This window comes from Phaethon aethereus (genome assembly GCF_964289735.1).
Source record: "Phaethon aethereus genome assembly, chromosome: 1".
In the NCBI taxonomy this organism is placed as follows: domain Eukaryota; kingdom Metazoa; phylum Chordata; class Aves; order Phaethontiformes; family Phaethontidae; genus Phaethon; species Phaethon aethereus.
Genome location: NC_138575.1, coordinates 94,424,625 through 94,444,286, shown reverse-complemented (window position 1 = coordinate 94,444,286; position 19,662 = coordinate 94,424,625). Strand labels below are relative to the sequence as shown.

Sequence of the window (19,662 nt, the reverse complement as noted above, 5' to 3'; positions counted from 1 at the left end):
CACGCTTGGCGCTGGACACAGCGTGCAGGAAGCGCATGAGCAGACAGGCAGCACAAATTTATTAACTGTAGCTGTCTTGCTGTCGTCTCTCTTTTTCACTTGTTACCTTGGCTCGCCATGCATTTATCTTTCCTTTCTGATTGAGACGAGCAAGTGAAGGGTCCCATGTGTTAAACCAGGATGTCTTAACAGACGAGGCTGTTATCTGGGTATTCTTGATCTCTCCATTTTCCATTCCAAGTGGCAAAGAGCAACCTGTTAAGAGAAGCACCATGTTATCTACAGTTCATCCAAGTAGCCACAGCCTAAGCAACAATGCTGGATTGAGAACACCCACAATTTTAGCTTCATTTAATGTAGTAAGTAAAAAAATTGCCAGAAAGGAAGCACCAGCACACGACCCATTCTTACCATCTACTTCACATCCCAGAAGTTCCATGCGAAGAGTAGGTCTGTTGTAGGCCTCAGTGGGGTAGACTCTGATGTACCTAGCAATAATAGGGGGATCAATGATGTTCTCCTTTACCCCATAGGCATCGGAATTGCCTTCAAAAATCTATTAAAAAAAAAAAAGGAAAAAAAATTCCACATATCATTGATTTAATGCAAACACAAGCTTGGATGCTGAAAACCTGCTCTGTTACAAAAGTATTCTTTTTTAATGCCATTAGACCCACCCACTGTGATGGAACGCCCTATACTGCAAGGCAACTTGAAATATTTCATGGTCCCTTCTTAGCGTATTTGGAAGTGCCTGAAGGCCTCAGTTCAAATAAGCAACCCATTTCTATGCGCTATATAAGTCTGTAAGACGATGTTAGTAAAGAGGCAAAAGAAGAGGTAGGAGACAACAGGTTTTCAGTCTGGGAGTTGTATCACAGAAACCTCCAGGTGAACTGAAGGGAGCTGTAATCGGTAGAGCTGGAGTGGTTGGACAAAAAACTAACCTCTCGCAGGGTATGGCCACACATTACATAGGTCTTCTGCAGGCAATTCAGGCAGTTTAACATTCAACTGTTGTGACAACAGGAAGGGAGGGAGAGGAAGGAGGATCTAGTTGCAAATGAGGTAGGGCCTGATTTTCAGTTCAGCTTCCTGCTTGCTTCAAGAAGCTGACATGGGCTTAGGAAATAGAAGTAGGGAGAGATGCTTGTGAGAAAGCCAGACTCTATATAGTCAAGGTCACAGTGACAATCTCAACCCCATTCTAGGAGGTTCCTCACCTTACAATTTGTCTTCTGGTCTGAATTTCATTAGATTGGTAAATGCCCTTTGGGGCCTCAAGATGTATTACTAAGTCTCTGAAGGCCATCGTTTTTTCCACTATCTCTTAACATAAAACTGTCACCCCAATGCATCATAATGATGACGCAACCCCTATGGCATGTACAGGCCTTTTGTGCTGGAGAGCTGTCTCCTTTGAAAGCGCTCCACTTCCGTTTGTCTTTGCTGTAAACAATAAAGAACTTCTGGATGTACAAGGATGTCAAAAACTGCTTGGCTCCCTGCGTCTGTATCCCGGTTAACAGAACTTGTCTTTGAAAGTCCACCTAGGAACAGCAAAAAGTGTTTATAAAGCAAATAATGCACAGTGAAATCCACTTCATTCTTTGGCATCTATACAATAGTTTTGAGCCCTGCATTTTAAACCCCACAACACTAACGCTCTCAGGAGGAATACAAGCAGATACCAGAGTCCAAATTAATGCTGTCTCATTTCATTTGCGTATTTATTTGTGTGTGCATTTAATTTCAGAGACCATTTTATAGCGTTCAGCACAGCACCACAAAGACACCTCAAAAATATATGTGTCTCTGCTAGGCAGAACCCTGCAATCCTCATTTTACAGATAGGCAAAAAGAGTACAGAGAAATTAAAGGTTCACATTTTCATAAGCTGCCTCTAGTTTTGGATACACAGGCTGAGAAGAGGGATATGACATTCTGAAGGGCTGAAAAGCCACCATTCCTGCTGATACCAGATCCCAAAACTTAGCACATAAGAACATCTTGCCAATTTAATTTTATCAGCAGTGAAACTCCTTCTTCAGGATATGCCCTCCACATCACAGAATCATAGAATATTTGGGTTGGAAGGGATGTTTAAAGGTCATCTAGTCCAAACCCCTGCAATGAGCAGGGACATCTTCAACTAGATCAGGTTGCTCAGAGCCCCGTCCAGCCTGACCTCGAATGTTCGCAGCGATGGGGAGCCTACCACGTTCTCTGGGCAACCTGTTCCAGAGTTTCGCCACTCTCATTTGTGAGAAAATGTCTTCCTTTGATCTAGTCTAAATCTACCCTCTTTTAGTTTAAAACCATTACCCCTTGTCCTATTGCAACATCTCTCTATCTTTACTGCAGTAGCTTCAGCTTCTCGCTATCATGCCCCCATCAAATCCTTCTCTTCCCAACATTATTTCCAGTTCCACATCAGATCCCCCAACCTTCTCCCCCTACTTCACCTCCACTAACTTGCTAGCATGTCAAATGTTAGCAAGCCAAGCATAACAGCCACCTGTTGAACTTACACTGCAACACTAGTTTGAGTCTTTCTTTTCTCTCAACTGCCAATTTTAGTGAGATTTGTATGAAATAATGTGGGTGCAAATTGGCTATCTGGTGCAAAAGTGATTGGAATGGAAGAAAAAGGTGGAAGAAGTGAAGTGACTGAATGATATAGTACTTGAAGGCATAATTATAAGCTAAATTTCCCTGTGAAGCCACACTGTGCTATGTCGAGTTGGACATGGAAGCATCCAAAATAAACACACACAAAACTCTCCGAGGCAATGTTTGAGAGTACACTTCAAACGATCACCTGACAAACATACACAAATATAAATATGAACCATTAGGTAGACAATGGAAAGAACGACTCCATTTGCCTACAAAACAGTTACAGTCTAAATTGTGAGGGTAACTGTTCAGTCAATGGGCCTCAATAGCAGTAAAGACCGCTTTTTCTCCAAGGGAGGTGGGCAGTTTATGGTATCACCAATCAAGCTTGGTGTATCTTTTCAGTTTTCCCCAGCAGTTTTCTCAGCAAGAACAAGAGCAGCTTGACCTTTTAAAAGAGGTTGCAGGAAAATCACAACATAGGATTGTATGGCCATACCCAGGCTCAATGATGGTCAAGCACATGTTATACCAACCATACCTGGATCCAAGGGAGTTCTTCTTTTTTCATTATAGTGCTCCAAGCATTGTATGTTCCAGAATTGTTTAATCGGGCTAACTTAGGTTCCCAATAGTCTAGACAGAAAATATGAATAAAGCAAGAATTTAAAGAGAGGCGCTGAAAAAAAATAAACAGAGGCTCTAACTAGGTACTGATGTTGAGTCCTTCAGTTCCTTTCCAATCTGTCCTGAGAAAAAACCCTAACCAATAGACTAAAACCATAATCTAATTTGGACATGGTCAGCAACTGAAAGTCAGCTGTTACCCTGCAAAGTTTTATAGTTGGCAGAATGACTTTAAAAATAACAGCTTCTTATGTAACGTACTGTCTACTGATTTGGAAACAGGGTCTAGAGTTTGCTAAACAAGTTTTGGCCACCAGCAGGATCAGACACAAAATGTGCTCTACATTCACAGCAGACAGCTTCCCTCTGCATAAGGAGGTTTCCATGTTAACAACTGATATGAAACAGCATGTTTCATATGGAAAAGGAAACATTTGGAAGAGGAAACAACGCGGCTTTCAAGGCATCTTAGCACTGTGGTGGCAAATGAAGAAAGAAAATTAAATACACATAAGAATCAGTTTTCCAAAATAATTTATTTGTTATTTTGAGGGGAAGGATGTGTGTTCCTGCACTTTTGTGTAACCTGTTTACCTTGATTTGACACTTTCCATGTAAAATTTTATCAATTTCTCTATCAAATAATCCCACTTTTATACCAGGAATAAACTTGATAAATTTGATAAACTTGATAAAGACTCTGTCATTGCTCTGGATGCCAGGTTCCCAAATCTTTCATAAGAGATACACTTTGTCCTTTCACATTTCATAACCACGTGCCAATCTCAAAAGCTTTTTGATCACTTGCTGTTGGTTTTCAAGCAGGGAACCCCAAAGGACAAGAAGATAAAGCTGTATTTGTTCCAGGTCATCCAGCAGGCCACAGACAGAGGACTGGCTGACTCTTAGACTTGTGATACTGACAATAGACCTGTGACACTTAAAATACAGTGATGAGGGCAACCTGGCACAGCTCACAGTCTCTGCTTGCATCACTGGAGAGCTTTTTAACCTGTCAGTTGATTCACTGCTGAACTGATCTTGTATGATGTATCATGAGATGCCACAAGAGTATGGAACTGCAATACCTGGCTGCAGACATTCAGGAGCATGCCTGGACCTTTTCAACTCACCTACATGATGTGAAGCGCTGATTTGTGAATCGAGAACAACTCCACTTGCTAGACCCATTGGAATCCTGCACTCTAAAGAGAGCACAGTTAAATTTGTTGTTAAAGAAAAGGAGGGCTATTCCAGTACATATTCTGGTGGAATCTTTTAAGACAGCGTCATTCAGAACAATTCTTAGTAATATTGTAACATCACCACTTTCTTCCCAGAGAAGGCTAAATTAATCCCTACAATTTCTCTCAGCAGATTGATCCACTGGTCACTGTGAAGAAACCTCAAATTCAAATCTACTAAGCTAAAGGAATCAAAGTAGTATGCTAAATAATTCAAAGCTAGTATGCTAGAGAGTAAACATTTTTTCTTCTAGAATAAATTTACAGCAACCACTACACCCCCTCCTTGAAAAGCACAGAGAATCTACTTTGGGTTTTTGCAGAACACCCTCCCAAATTTATTTTTAGTGATCCTGAAAGGGTTGAGAGGACTTTACAGCTTGACTCCCCCAGATACAAAACACCTTAGTTCAGTACCTTTCTCTATAACCAAATAGGATGTCTGCATTCCTGCTTGCTGATATTCTCCCACTTCAGTGTCTAAAAGCCACCAGCCAGGTCTCTGTGGTTTCATTTCAATTGTTCTAAATGAGCCTTAAAAAAATGGAAGAGAAATGTATCAGAAATGTTAGCATTATAAGATTGATGTTAGTGAGGCTGGATGTTAAACCAAAGATAGTCCTATGACTTAATTGAGAAAAATTAAATAACCTGCTACACATTACAGACAGAGCAATAACTACTGCCGTCTCAATCCCTTTTTTCTTAGGAAGTTTCAGATGGACACTGAGATTGGAATTAAGTGACCAGATCAAAACCTAGCTATTGCTGCTGGAATAGCTGCTTGGGAAGCACAAAACCTTGGATGCCTGTATGTAAGAGCAGATATTGGCACATTAAGTACGGTGCTGAGCCATTTAACGAGCAGCGCTATTAAGTTTATTACATAACGCAGGGATGTTAACTTTGTGGTGCTGATTATAGTTCTCACTCCTACTGCCCCAGTGCGTTGTTGAAGTAACGTAAAGAAAGAATGTAAAGAAGCCAACAGTAGATGTAGGAGAATCAGATGTATGGGCCCTCCCCTCACTTTCTGCAAGCCCCAGGAGGGCCAAAGATTGAGCAGGAAGCAGATATGTTTTAGGCTGTTTGTCACACTTTTTAGAAAGCACAGTACATGCTTCACTGCCTTTCTTATATTCCTAGTTAGTGCAGACATGATAATTCTGGTTCCCATTTAAACAAAAACATATGTAGATGTCATAGTGAAAAACATCACCTTAAAAAGCTTAAATAGTGAATAAACCACCTAATGTTCACCAAAACAAACTCCTATTATTCCAAGCCAATTGAATTATTTTGATATCCTTGTTTCCTTTTTTTTTATTTTTTGGGGGGAGGACAGGGGGTGTTTGGTTGGTTTTTTTTTTTTTTTAAACACTTGTAGCTCGCAATACAGGCTTTGTAAGTCCTGTTATCGCACACTCGCACTGCTGACAGTGATGGGCAAAGGAGTATATCCTGTGGCTGAATGAATGCTTTTAGCCTATTTTCTTTCTTCCTGGACATAAGAATTCTCGTAGGGCTCACATTTGTTCTTTCTCTTCTTGATACTATAAAAATAAACCCTCACCATACTGAGCCAGATACCAATAGTCTTTCTGAGCAAACATCAGTGAGACTTCCGCAGTACTGAAGCCTGAGGACATGTGAGCAGGATGGCTGTGCTGCTGTTACAGCTGTCATCTCACGAGGAACGGGTGGCTGACACTATCCTACTGACTTTCTTTTTCCAATACTGATCTTTACTGTTGGGCACCTTCCAAAGCCAAGCCCAGCAACTTTGCAGATAGGACAAGGGAGATGTAACAGAGGGAGACCCGCTCATCCTCACATACCTGGTGAATGGCAAGGAAAGCGCAAAAGAGAAGGTAGTGCTGCAGACCATACTGCTATTCCTTCTCCATATATATCCCGTCTTGTCTGAGAGGAAGACATTTGTCCAGGCACTTAAGTTTTGTCTGTACCTTAACTCATATTTCCAGTTTTACAGGACTGCAATGTTATCTTTATTTTCCCCCTCCCACAGCATTAAGTGAGGTGCACAGTGATGATTTTCCTCCTGACAATCATAGGCCAATGAACAGTTAGTGTTCTCAAACTCTTTCCTACTGTGCCCAGCACCAACTTCTGTTCACCTTTATATTGGTATGATGATGACGATGACAGATTGCACCGATCACCCCTTAGAACTTACATCTGCTGTCATACTTACCTGGAAGGAGCGTGTATGTACCAAGCTGATGCTTTGGCTCTCCTTGTTCTATGAAGGTCTGTCCATGAAAATGAACAACATGAATGTCTTTTGGCCCACCCATATTCAGCAAATGCCATCGGACCAGTTCACCTTCATACATCCTCAAACCTTGCAAATGGTAGGTGATCCCATTAATGGCTGGGGAAAAAAAATGCTAGTAAGGAAAAACGCTCACAAAACAGGTCTCAAAGTGCTAGATTGTAGTTATTAAAATGAGTAAAGTATTTAATGAAGTAATGCATTTGGGAAAAACACCACTTTTTCCAATTCGAAGTGCTACACACTTTATAGTCTATGTACATCAGTTCAGAAAATCCAGGGACCTCACCAGAGGGTTTGAGCACAGTTTGCTTTCAAGACATGGCAGCCAGGGGAACAAGGAGATGTAAGAGATTAAAGATCAGATGGGAACATCAGGGCCAAAAAATAAGGACAGCTATCCAAAACGTGTTCTGTAGCTTTCATTTCCACAGCCATAGTCACAACTGGCATCTTCAATTAATAACTGATTTTATAGTCCACATTTTCAAAAGGCAGATTCTGCTTCTCAACATGCCTTTTTCAAACATGATCACTTACAGCACACAAGCATCAAATTTTCAAAGACAGAAACATAAACTTTCATTACTGACCATTATTTCAAAGAGAAAAAAGGGTTACCTTTGAACAGTCAGCCACTTAATTCTATGACTAAACTCTCTGTATCTACAGAGAGGTATATGAATGGCTGTCTTACAGCTGCTTTGAATTCTTCAGTAGAACTAGCTGATTTGTCAAATTGTTACAATATTTTTAAATTTCTTGAAAAAGTTTTCAGGGTATTAGCTTCTTACTGAAAAGAGGTTGTGGGGTTTTTTTTTAAATATGGGAGGTAGATGTATGTGAGTGTGAGAGAAGTTTTCTGTTGAAAGTTTCAGTCTAGTATGTCCTTTCTTAATTTTAATAAAGTTTCCAGTCAATGCTAATCTTCACATATAAAATATGTAAAAAAATTTCAAAAACCCAAACATATTATGGGTACAACTGAGAACAACAAAACAACATTCACATAATTAGCATATAGGATTTATGCATGTTCAAAGGCACTGTGAGCTGAGATACCTCCCCCAACACTTTTCCTTCTATCCCAATAAACTGAATACTTAATAAAATGGAATAAGTACCATAGAATTTGTGGCATTGCTGCATTTCTTGTATATTATCAGTACAAGGCCTTCTAGCACATTTATCGAAGTACCAACTTTTCTCTTCATCAAAGACCATAAAAAGCAAGAAAAAGTCTCGGGTCGATGTTCTGTTGCTGTTTGACTTACTGAAGGTTCCTTTCTGACAGATCAGTATTGGCCCAATCAAACCAGAGTGAATATCTTTCTCCTAGAAGGTAAACAACTCATATTAATTTCCCCAAAGATGTCAAAAACCCATAGCATTATGTAGAAATGCATCAGGCCCTAAAAATTTAAAGCAGAGGCCAGAATTGCTGTTGCCTTGTATCTTTACCTTCTCCTGCTCAGTCTACCAAAGAGTTCCCCAATTTGAATTCTTCGACGGCTTATATCCTCTTTTAACTGAGTGTAAGAGATCAAATGTCAGATGGGAACATCAGGCCCAAAAGGACGAACAGCTATCCAAAATGTGTTCTGCAGCTTACATTTCCACAGTCACAGAGTAACATCATTTGAAGATACTCAAAACCCAACTGGACAGTCCTGGACAACCTACTCTAGCTGACAACCTACTCTGCTTGAGTTGCAGAGTTGAGTTGCAGATGATGATCTCTAGTGAATCCCTTGCAACATAAACGTTTCTGTGATCCTGTGATCAACCCCAGCAACACTACCACTTCTATTCTGATTTCCTTACCAGATTTAAATCAGAGTAGTAGATCCAGGACCGGCAAGCTGCTCCTGACTGCACCGGTCCTGATCGCCTGTTTGCATACCATACATATATATAGCTGTTATTTGGCTGAACTTCGTCATCTTCCTTAAACCAAGCAGTAGATTCATCATCATAAATGCTTCCCTCAGATGACTTTTCATAGAGCAGTCCATGAGCATGGAGGGAATATGGTCTGGATGCCAGATTCTTAAAATGAACCTAAAAAAAAAAAATAAAAAGAAGAAATAGATTCTGTTCAGCAAATTCAAGCCTAGACCGAAGTCCCCACACCATACATTCCCAGGACCCCAAACGAGGCTCAAGATTTGTATAATGATCACAGGCTATGTTGTGCATGGCAAAGCTGGCAGGGATAGCTTTTGACATCTCCATGCAGAGTTAATTAAGAAGTAGAAAGCATGAGTCTAACTCCCCATCTTCCATTGAGTCTAGGTTCCTAGGACTTCTATTGCTGCCCTTCACACCTGGATATGCCTAGTTACAGCAAGCAGGGAAATGGGGAGTTTCTACCTCTTATGCTTTGCTGCACGGTCACACTAAAGAAGGGCACAAAATAGTAACACTAGACCTCTGTATGTATCACTCTCACTGAAATCACTGCTTCTCACTTGTCCCAGAGAAGCACGAGGATAGGGAGATTACATGTTTACCTCTCCTTAGAGAATGATGCTCCCGAGCTAAAATAGCCTCTTTCTTCTCTTACTCATGTTTTTTAAACGTAGCTCAACATGTTCCTGTTGCACACTACTCTTACTGAAATAAGCAGAAAGCAGCGAGGTCTCCTCTCCCCACCTAAGCTTATTCCTGTGTGTTGGAAGACTGGATGAAGAAGGATGAAAGAAGGGAAACCCTACAGCAATGTGCTTCCTAATGCAAATATACCACTGTATCACCAGGGATACAGTTCCTCTCCATCCTTGTTGTTTGCATTGGAACCAACCAACCCATTTACAGCAGAAATTTTCATAAGAAAATACACTTTTTGGACAAAAATATATATATTCTCCTTGAATTCAAATTTACTAATTTCCTAAAAAAAATTAAGCAGCTCACTTTACATATAAAAAGTATTATTTTCAGTGCAATCTGGGTTTAAAAAACTTAATATTTCTTTAATGTTTAACTTAAATCTCATTTTACATTAGACTGGTAAGCTAGTATTTCATGTTGGGAAACATAAGAATGAAAAACAGAAGTGGATAGGAGAGAAAAAGGATGTGTTTCAAAGAAACACATCTCTCTGCTTGTATGTCTACACTGCAATTTCTAGCTTTGAAAACTGTTTCCCATCATCTTGTAAAAAATTGTGGTATTTTTAGACCCATTCTATGTCACACTGTAAGCACCATAAGAGTCTTAACCTGCATACATATTCAAAACATTGACCTACTAGGATAACATCGTCCACTTCAGCCCGGATAACTGGCCCCAGGATGCCAAGGTGTTCTTTATATTCGTCTTCATCCTGAAGAGTTGTAAAGGTACTGTCTGTATAGCTTTGGAAAATCACCTTACGTGTGGTGCCGTCTTTACAGGTTTTGTCATTCATCATTGTACTGAAAGGAAATCCCCAATTAAAAACCCACACAGTGAATCAGAAATAATAGCTTTGATGGAATCTGAGCACCCATAGAGGAGAAATATTTTAGAACATAAAGAATACACACACAAATAAATGTCAGATGATACTGAAACTCATGACTTGCAATGTTTAAGCAATTCTAATTCTACAGTTGTACATGAGACCCTTCAAAGATTTGGTCAGCCATTACTGAAAAACTCCAACTCTGAAAACCCACCTGAGCTCTATTTTCCTTTTTTACCATTAGCCTTAATAATCTGAATCGGAGCTTAGCTCAGTGTGCAGTAAGTCTACCACCCATACCTTACGGTCTCACAGATGTACCTTCTCTGGAAAGCTAACAGAAACACATTCTATTATATCTGCATTTTACAACACAGAACTGGTAACAAAAAAAATAAGCTTTCAGGCATTCAAACCATTCTTCAGATCTTAAATAGAAGCACCAAAATGCTATTATTCTGGTAAAACATTATCATTCCCTATAAACCTTGCCTCATTATCAGTTCTGCAAAAAATAGAAGCTTAACTGAAGTCATCTAGTAGGAAGAAAGGCTGGTTTTCAGCTCTTCACCACACTGAGATGGTATATGCCATGGGCTCTGTTAACTTTATTGGCACTATGCACCTCACACCAACTGACGATGAACCCCACTAGGGAGATCTATACAGAGCTCTGAGCATAAGGATTTCTTTATTTTGCAAGTGCACAAAGATACTATCTGTGGTTTCTGCCAGTTTTGCAAGTGCCATTTATATGGACTGAGATGAGGCAGGAGTAAACCTGGAGAATATTAAAAAAGTGTGTGTGTGTGGAATCAATCAAATAAAATGTAAATTCAATTTGAAAAATAGTATATGTTTGGAGCTGAACCTTGTATAATGAAAATTTTCTTCCTCCTGTTTTTGATAAAAAAACTGAAGTTGTGCCAGTTTTTGTCTTGTTCATTTTCAAGGGCCACAAAGTTCAGCTTTTTGATGAAAAGTGACTAGGAATTCTACACATTGTAAGGTGAGCACTGATCCGAATTTGTATGAATTAAGAAAATTAATTTTTAGTACAGAGTTTCTCTCAAGTCACTCTTTGCTGTGGCATAGTGGCCGGTCTGTAAAAATGTAAAAAAAAAAAAAACCCCTCAATGTTAGGGTTTGTGATTCAGTCACCTTCTGATTTCTCTAAACAGTAGGAACAACCATGCAATAATTCACGCAGCTTTATTTTTACTTTAAGTATAAGGTAGTCACCAGTGTGGTTAATCACTCTGCATTTTTCATATATTTTTCAGTACTGCAGCCTTGTGAAGTTCTAAAGCGCTATTATCCCATTTTACAAAAGAGAACTGAGACCCCAGAACCACTTTTTGCTAGTGCTAGAAACTGTCTATATTATATCAGTTAGACCATTACATTCCTGGAAAGACTTTGTACAAGGATGTCTCTATCCTGTCTCTACTACAGAACCCAAGAACTCAAGGAGGAAGTAAAACAGGACATTCAAGTATAACAAAACTAACTGGAAGTTTCCCTCTTGACCTCTTACAGTGGGTTTTTCAACTTTTGTCTTAAAGAGGGTTTCTAGTAAGTCTACAAAAGGGGATTAAGAAAAAAAAAAAAGGAAAAAAAAAAGGAAGGTTCTTGGTTGTGTTGCTCTTGATTATAGTAATTTCTCTCTCTATGACATTCTAGGGGAGGTCCCAGTCTCCCATGGAAAAATCTTAGGGTTCTGCAACTGAAGCATTGGAAATCACACTGCACATTACAGATGCTCTTAAGTTTATCAGCATGTGAATCAACATTTGGCTAGTATGTATCAGGATGGTGTGCAAAATGAAAGCAAATGATTTAGCCAAACCTTTTTTTATATCCTGCATAGTCCCAGCAGACCTCTTGAGCTGCAATATAGTATCTCCGCTCATTCCCTTTGCTACGCAGGTAATGTTCAGCAATGCCGTCTGGGTTACGCTGTTCGTTGATGTTCACTTTTGGGTCTGTCATGTATGGGTCATCAAAGCTCACATAATGGTATTCGTATTCACCACCTGATGTTTCCTCGCTGTAAGATCTTTCCGTAACATATTCGTAGTCTCCATTTTCTTGGGGAAGCCCAATTGTGATCAATGGCTTAAGCTGCCGTGGGGTGAGTGTGTAATTTAGTGACTCTTCATGCCTGGCTCTACTCAAATCCACTGTGTGGTTGGCCTCACTGGGTGCCCCTGTGGTGTTAGTGCAACATGGCAGTGTTGAGTGGTTGGTCTCGCCCAGAAACAGTGTACGGCCAAACCCTGCCACAGAATCGGTGATTTTGGGGGGCTTTTTACTCCTTGGGCTCAGCAAGTGGGTCATTTTTGGATACTCCTTTTTTTTCCTTCGGATCTTGATGAAGGTTCCAGATGTACTCAAAGTATCATTCTTGTTCCCCTCCTTTCCTTTCAGAGCTGGGTACATGGGGCTCCCTTTCTGTTTTTCTCCCACTAGATGTGAGAACCCTTGATACTTCTTCATATGCTTCTTATTTATGAATGCTGTACCATTTCTGCCACGACGATTTAACTTACGACTAACAGATTTATCTAAATTTGCCTCTAAGCCCAGACTCCCCTTTGCAGACACCAAATTCCATTCCTCATTTGTCATTTTAGATGAATATTTCCCAGCCCTGGGCAATGATGCTTCTAGTAAGTTCTTCACTAGTGCAGGGCTGGAATTAGGGCTTATATTGCCTAATGTATGATCTAAAGAAAAAGTGTCTGCTTGTTTATCTTTGGATTGCTTGGGTTCAGAGAGGCTGGATCCATTAGACCCATCTCCTACAATGAGATCCAAAGCAAGGGTCAAGTTAACTGCATGCATGGTATTTTCCATCTTCGTTTCCTCCTCTTCCAATTCATCATCATAATCATTTGGAAGCTGGCCAGTTTCCACCATGGCTGTATCGGATGTGTTCTCTGCATGATGCACAGAATGAGGTACACTCATCTTGTCAGAAAATGAGACATTTTTATTTCGTACACGATTTAGAAGGGCATTCATCTTTTGAACAGAGTAAAACTTAATGGCCAGTGAGTTTCGTCTTTTCCTTTTACTATTAATATTATAAGTTCCTCTTCCTGTGCTTTCCTCTTGATGGTTTTCTGAAAAAAGTTTACTGTCCTTTCCATCAGTTGGAAGATCTTCTGCAACATTCATTTGGCCTTCCCCATTGCTCAGCAAGTGTTCACCTGCAGACATGTTTCCATGATCTGTTTCATAATTGGTTTGGCTTCTATCCTCAAACACCAAGTCAGCCTTTCCATCCCTTGTGCTAGCTAAAAATAAGTCCTCTTCTGCTGTGACTGATGTGTGATTTGACTGGAATGTTTCAGCCTCGACGGGGGGAAGAGGAGTGATAGGAGTTTCTAAGAACTTATAGGTGTTTGTGGATTCACTACTATTTATAGCTGTCAGACCTGAGGCAGCTGCCACCTCAGAACTCGTGGCATCAGTGCTTTCATACTGTTCCCAGGCCAGTGCCGTAAGGTTTTGTTTTTCTTCATTGCCTGTTGCCTTCCTTGAGCTTCGGATGGAGTAAAAAGAAGCCAGGTAATCCTGATAATCCAAATCCTCCTTATCTCCTTCTTCCTGCACATCTTCAACTGAGGCGGAAACAGCCTTTTTATCAGTCTTGGTGTAAGTGAAATCCACAACATCAAACATGTAATCTTCCTCATCGTCACATCTGGCATCTCTGAATCTCAGCCTCATGCCATAACTCATCTCTGGGGTACCCCAGGACGCTAAAAGCCAAGTACCTGCAATTGAAATAGAAGTGTTTTTCTAATATGCAGCAGTTACAAGAGTGGACATTGCCTATCATTTAAGCGGTCAGGGCAAGTTGCTTCTACAGCACCTGCTATAGCAGAGTGCTAATCCTCATCTGGGATTTCCGTGAACTCTCATTGCAATGAAAAATAATTAATAAATGTAAATAAATAATAGGTGTATTTATTTATATGTGCTAAGAGCTAGAGCTCTTCTCCACAGGTTAAGCTATATGTTTGGACTCAGGTCCTAGGTAAGACATGAAAGGGATGGATCTAAAAAAAAAAAAAAAAAGCAGCAATACAAAGGATCTAAGATTAGAATCTTTTGAGATACAGTTTTCATTTTGTTGTCCTGTCCTTAGTGTTGTATGCATTGCCACACAGGTACAGCATTCTGAATAGAACAAATGTGTTTGAGGCAATGTTGACAAATATTTGAGAAACAGTATTTTAAAAGCTTTTGAATGCATAAAGGATGATCTTTAAAAGAACAAAGTAATTTGAATTTCCAGTCTGGACACAAAACATTAAGCTGCTAATCTGTGGCATTTTAGACTAACTTAAAAGCCTAAATAACTCCTCTAAACCTAGTTGGAAGATAAGTTCTCTATTTGAAACCAGGATCTGCAGAGAACAAAATACAATGTTTCCCTAAACAGCATGAAATCAAGTTCCTTGCTTGTTACAACTTGCTTTTGAAACTAACAGAAATGACAGAATAGACAGAATTAACTGAGCTTGAGAAAACCAGCCTTTTTTATTAAAAAGATCACATACAATTTTTCTGTATTTATCAGAGTTTGAAGTGACCTGCATAGCTTTCCTTATTTCTAACACCAGCAAATTTACAAAAGAAAACATGTCCTAGATGAAAGAACAGGTCACATACCATAATGAAGTACAACTTCATTACTGGGGAGGTTTCCATAAAATCTGATGGAGTTTTAATGATTGCCTGGTCTTGAACAATAAGAAACACTTAACATACAGTACATTTTTCCACTTATAAGGTCTTGATGTTGTGCGAACACCAAAACCAACTTTGAATACATAAAGAATTCATTATTTAAATAGACAAAAGATACAAAAAAAAAATTGGTATTTTAAATAGGATAAGGATACCAAAACCCCGTGGGATTTTAGGATGATCACTAAACACTCACAGCCTTCAATGAGGAATGACCTCTGTCCTTTTGCAGGTAATTCCATAAGTATAAGGGCTACATGGGTTCTAGTGTCACCTTTTCAAGATACAGCATTAATCCTAGTTATTCATTGAGATGTACACTGATGAACCAGTGACGCGACTCAGTCAGGCAGACTTTACTGCTGCTAAATGACCACAAGCCTAAGGTGACGTGCAGCCACTTTGTCCAATAATGACTAGCATAATTTGACAGTCTTGTCCCATTTTAGCTAACTCGGGATGGGCAAGCATGTGACAAAATTTGGAATCATACAATGGAGTTGATACTGGATTGATTCCAAGGACAACCTTAGAATTGGTTTAAAATGATCATTGCTAATCCCAATGCTAATTGTGAAGTGAAAAAAACCCAACAAAAAGAGCCTTAGTATAGCATACAATTATGCTGTGTGCTAAGTCTGTGTAGCCAACAAAACTGCATACACATCAGTTGCACTGGGTATGATTCAACATTTTTCAGCATTGAAAAGCTTTCTTTCCTATTTAGGTAAGTCCTTATAGACTAGAGATCAAAAAAAAAAAAAGTCTTAAAAGAGCTGTCAAACACTGTAGTTTTACCACTTACCAACATTGTCCATTTCCACTGTGACTGATTCTCCACTCATTGGGAAAAGGTTCAACACATCTTCGTATTTCCCTTGATACAGAAAAGAGTGCCCAGAAAGGCGAACAGAGACTATCTCATCATGAGTGCCAACACTGGTTAAGTGCCACTGAAACACGCTATCTTGGCAAAACCCAAGGATTTCACTGCTGTCAGACACATAGCCATTTATTGCTAAAAGGAAAGCAAAATAAAAGTAGTCTCAGTATTTTCAGAGTAAGGCTTTTGAAACCTCCTGTTCTTTGATGTCAGTCCACTGAACTGGACTCACATTTGCACCTGGAAAGAGACTGGCACAGGGCTGAAACCACAACATCTTGATGGAGATTCCAGCTCTGGAAATAGTATCTCTAAGGCAGCAGGGTGCTGTGTCAAAGTTATATAACCCTTGCCTTTGCTTCAGGGTCCAGAGCCAGCCTGGTCCCTAAAATATTGCATATTTCTGTACAGTGCTATCTGGCATGGTTAGAAGTTCACTGACTCTCTAGAGAATTCCCTGATCGCACTACATCTGAGAACAAGCAATCACTGAACGTTCAGGTTCACATGAGCTTTCATAATATTCAGCTTGATATCCAACTCACTGTGCATTATGTTTGAGTTATAGAACTTGGGATCATCCCTTTTAACACTGGCAGGGTTGCTGCAGTAGTCCTTGATGTTATCCTCTATATACCAGCTCTTATTTTCATCGAACACAGCAAACATTGCCTGCTGCTCCCCATCTGCCTTTTTCTGAAAGACAATCAACACTGCAGTTACATTTTATGAGCAGACATGTATTAAGATCTCAATCCTGCTAACTTTCTTACTACGTAAGCAATGTAAGCTTCACCAGAGTTGTGGTAAACATGATCCAAGGGCTAAGTGAAAGGGAGTAGGGGGTCAAGAATTCAAGGTGAAGTTGAGTTACTACTGCAACCAACCTGTGGTGGAGCACTGAGCAAGCCACTAGCATTGCTCATATGCAGATGGTATACAACTGGGCTCTCTGCAAAAGGACCAGCCTCCTGGTTTGACCTGAGCAGAAGTTTTTGACATTTTTTTTCCTCCCAAGTGATGCTCAAGTCTTTGCCAAGCCAAGCAAGATTTCAATGGATGGCAAATAGAACCACTCTCTCAGAACTCTCTCATGCTGTTTGGGTTGCTCTGGATTCAGTGATGCCCGAGATCATCAAACCCTGTTGAGTTATATCTCTTACAGAAAGGGACCAGCTCAGATCTGAACGTCTTTAGAGTGTTAAAGTATAGTAGCAGCAGGAAAGTTTATTAAGTCCAGAAATAAACTTTCAAGTCAGGCTGACCTTTTGTTGAAATGCTGCTCCTGCTAAGAAAATTAGAATATAATTCCTCTACCACTGCAGACAGTTAGAGGATTGTTTCTTCAGGTCATTTCTTCAGGAGCCTATTGGTTTAACTGCTCTCTACACGACAGTTCTCTAAGGGGAGCAAAACCAAATTCACTGTAGATCAAACAATATTATTTGAGCAAAGTCTATCTCTAAGAGGTTGCCAAACATGTTACCTGCACACCCTTCTGTGTCAATGCTTCACTTTTACAAATCAGAAGTGGGCCAATCAGCCCAGAGGCTATATCTCTCTCAATATCTACAGCACTGTGATAGAGCCTTGTAATGCACTGTGCATCCTGTGCAGTGGGTTGGTCCGTTTTAGCAATTTTCCATTCGTAAGTGTATGTCTTCCCTGGTTCAATTCCTCTACTCTGAGTGCCATTGCCTAAGCAAAAATAAAGAACGAGAACAGTAATGATACAAACTTAGAGCCAGATCTTCATGTAACATCAAGCTGCACCTTTTAATGAAAGCAGTGCAGTTATGCCATTTCAAGCTACCTCAGAGAACTGAAGTTCAGCATGAGCTTTTGTCTCTCTAAAAATCACAAACGAGAACAGAAAACCGAGACACCAAAAAAGGGTATTTGTCTATGCTTTGCAGATAATACCTCGGTTTCCCTCTAAGGCAACACAACAGGTCAGCAGAGGCAGAGCACAGAATTGAGGTCTCCCAGTCATGTACATTCCTAGCCACAGCATCTCCTTCAAAGCAATGAAACCCTCCACAACACTTAGTGGTATGCAAAATGTAATTCACAGATTTCTTACCTGTGGGATCCAGAGGATAATCAGCTCCTTCTGCATTCTTTGAAAGTGTCACTCCATGGAAGTAAATGCTGTAGGGTCGACTGGCCTTATTTTTGAACACAACCTATATTGATAGGCAAATGAAAAAAAGATAAATTTAGTATTCAGCAAATCCCTGTCTGAATACATAACAAAATTTCAACTAGAGTGGAATTTGCCTATTTTCAGCCTGGGAAGTGCTGGAAAGGCAAAGGGACATCTTAAATATTGTCTGATAATATAAACTTGCAATCTAAATGCTCCTGGTACCCTGCTGCTAGACTTTGTAGAGCCCATTGAGTGAAGTTCTGCTTCTTACACCTGGTCTCTGGAAAACCTGAAAAGAACACTTGTTCTTCCAGCTACTAGGCACACACTACTTCAGGGAATATGAAGTTACTGACTAAAGTTCTTACAAACCTTCAGTATGGGAGAAAACAAATTTAAACAGATTTAAAAACAAATCTTGTCCCAGATTCCAGGACCCAAAGGAGATATGGGAGGAAGAGGCAAAATGTCCTGATCCTACTCTTGATGAAACCAGAAAAAGAGAAGAAATGTGCTAAATTTGAATTCAGAGTCACAGAGTCATGGTGGTAACTAAAGGTCATACTTTGTGATGCATCATTAAGTGACAACAGAAAGGCAAGTGGATGTGACAGCAGCACAAGCTTGTAATGCAAATGCTTCGTAGTTTCATTTGATAACTCCATGAAAGAACACTTAACTATGAAAACTGAGTATCATTGTCTAAAACAACCAGAAAAAAAACCAACATAAGGAATGAGGGGCTCATGAAGTGTGGCCTCACATCTGAATCCTCCCAAAAGTCCACCTGGGTTGAGTTTTTTTTCATTTTGGACCAGTGTCAGCATATAAATATACTTTACAAAGAGTGTGAATAAAATGTTTTTATGTTGTAAAATAAAGCACAATCATGGTAACTACAGAGAGAATGATGAAAAATTTAAGCTGGACACTGTCACTTGTGACCATACCTTCTAATAGGGCCAATATTTATAACATTAGCTAATTTTTTTGACATAAAAACCCAAATCAAACTATTTCTTTTGTATCTCTGCCCAACAGAAAGTTATGCTATAGTATAATATCTGAATTTATGTTACTTACTTTGACTTTGTCATTGAGTTGAGCTCTGATAATAGGGCCCAAGATTCCAGTTTCCTTGGGACGAGGATTTTCCAGACATTTGGTGAAGCTGGCATCAGTATATTGCCTAAAAATAGCCTTTTTATACTTTTTACCTATGAGATTTGAGAAGTTGTCCAAGTGCTGTGCTTTATAGTGTCTTAAAAATAAAGGAAAAGAAAAATGATCAACAAAACTTGAATGGTGACATTTATTAAAATACAGAATTAGTACTCAAGCAGCTGGTAGAAACCTCATGGCTTGAAAAAAACATCCAAACCCCTAAACTAACTTAACAGTCTTCACCTCAAGCTCCAATCTAAATTAGGTGGGAAGAAGCTTGAAACATTGTCACATGTGAACAATTAGTATCAGAGTTTACATTGAATTTAATAGGGTATACATGCAAGAAAGAAACAAACTTAAGCAGCAGCTACATTTTCAAGAGAAGATAGCAGAAATTACTGTTCTCCTTTTACAAAGGCATAGTTGAGCACAGAACAAATAAACAATTTGCTTACAGTAGCAAAG

General features: G+C 39.6%; 1 protein-coding gene across 1 annotated transcript in view; it reads right to left on the bottom strand.

Moving 5' to 3' along the window:
- Positions 1-19,662, bottom strand: part of F5 (coagulation factor V) — a gene marked incomplete at its 5' end in the record, with an annotated part of 33,862 nt that overhangs the window by 1,851 nt on the left and 12,349 nt on the right. The window contains 16 exons of the mRNA XM_081997389.1: positions 107-255; positions 412-556; positions 1,395-1,550; positions 3,161-3,255; positions 4,380-4,451; positions 4,908-5,024; positions 6,706-6,885; positions 7,911-8,121; positions 8,611-8,847; positions 10,040-10,205; positions 12,084-14,019; positions 15,804-16,016; positions 16,427-16,577; positions 17,368-17,579; positions 17,965-18,067; positions 19,114-19,291. Coding sequence (XP_081853515.1) covers positions 107-255; positions 412-556; positions 1,395-1,550; positions 3,161-3,255; positions 4,380-4,451; positions 4,908-5,024; positions 6,706-6,885; positions 7,911-8,121; positions 8,611-8,847; positions 10,040-10,205; positions 12,084-14,019; positions 15,804-16,016; positions 16,427-16,577; positions 17,368-17,579; positions 17,965-18,067; positions 19,114-19,291 — 4,321 coding nt within the window. The remainder of the gene's footprint in view (positions 1-106; positions 256-411; positions 557-1,394; positions 1,551-3,160; positions 3,256-4,379; positions 4,452-4,907; positions 5,025-6,705; positions 6,886-7,910; positions 8,122-8,610; positions 8,848-10,039; positions 10,206-12,083; positions 14,020-15,803; positions 16,017-16,426; positions 16,578-17,367; positions 17,580-17,964; positions 18,068-19,113; positions 19,292-19,662) is intronic.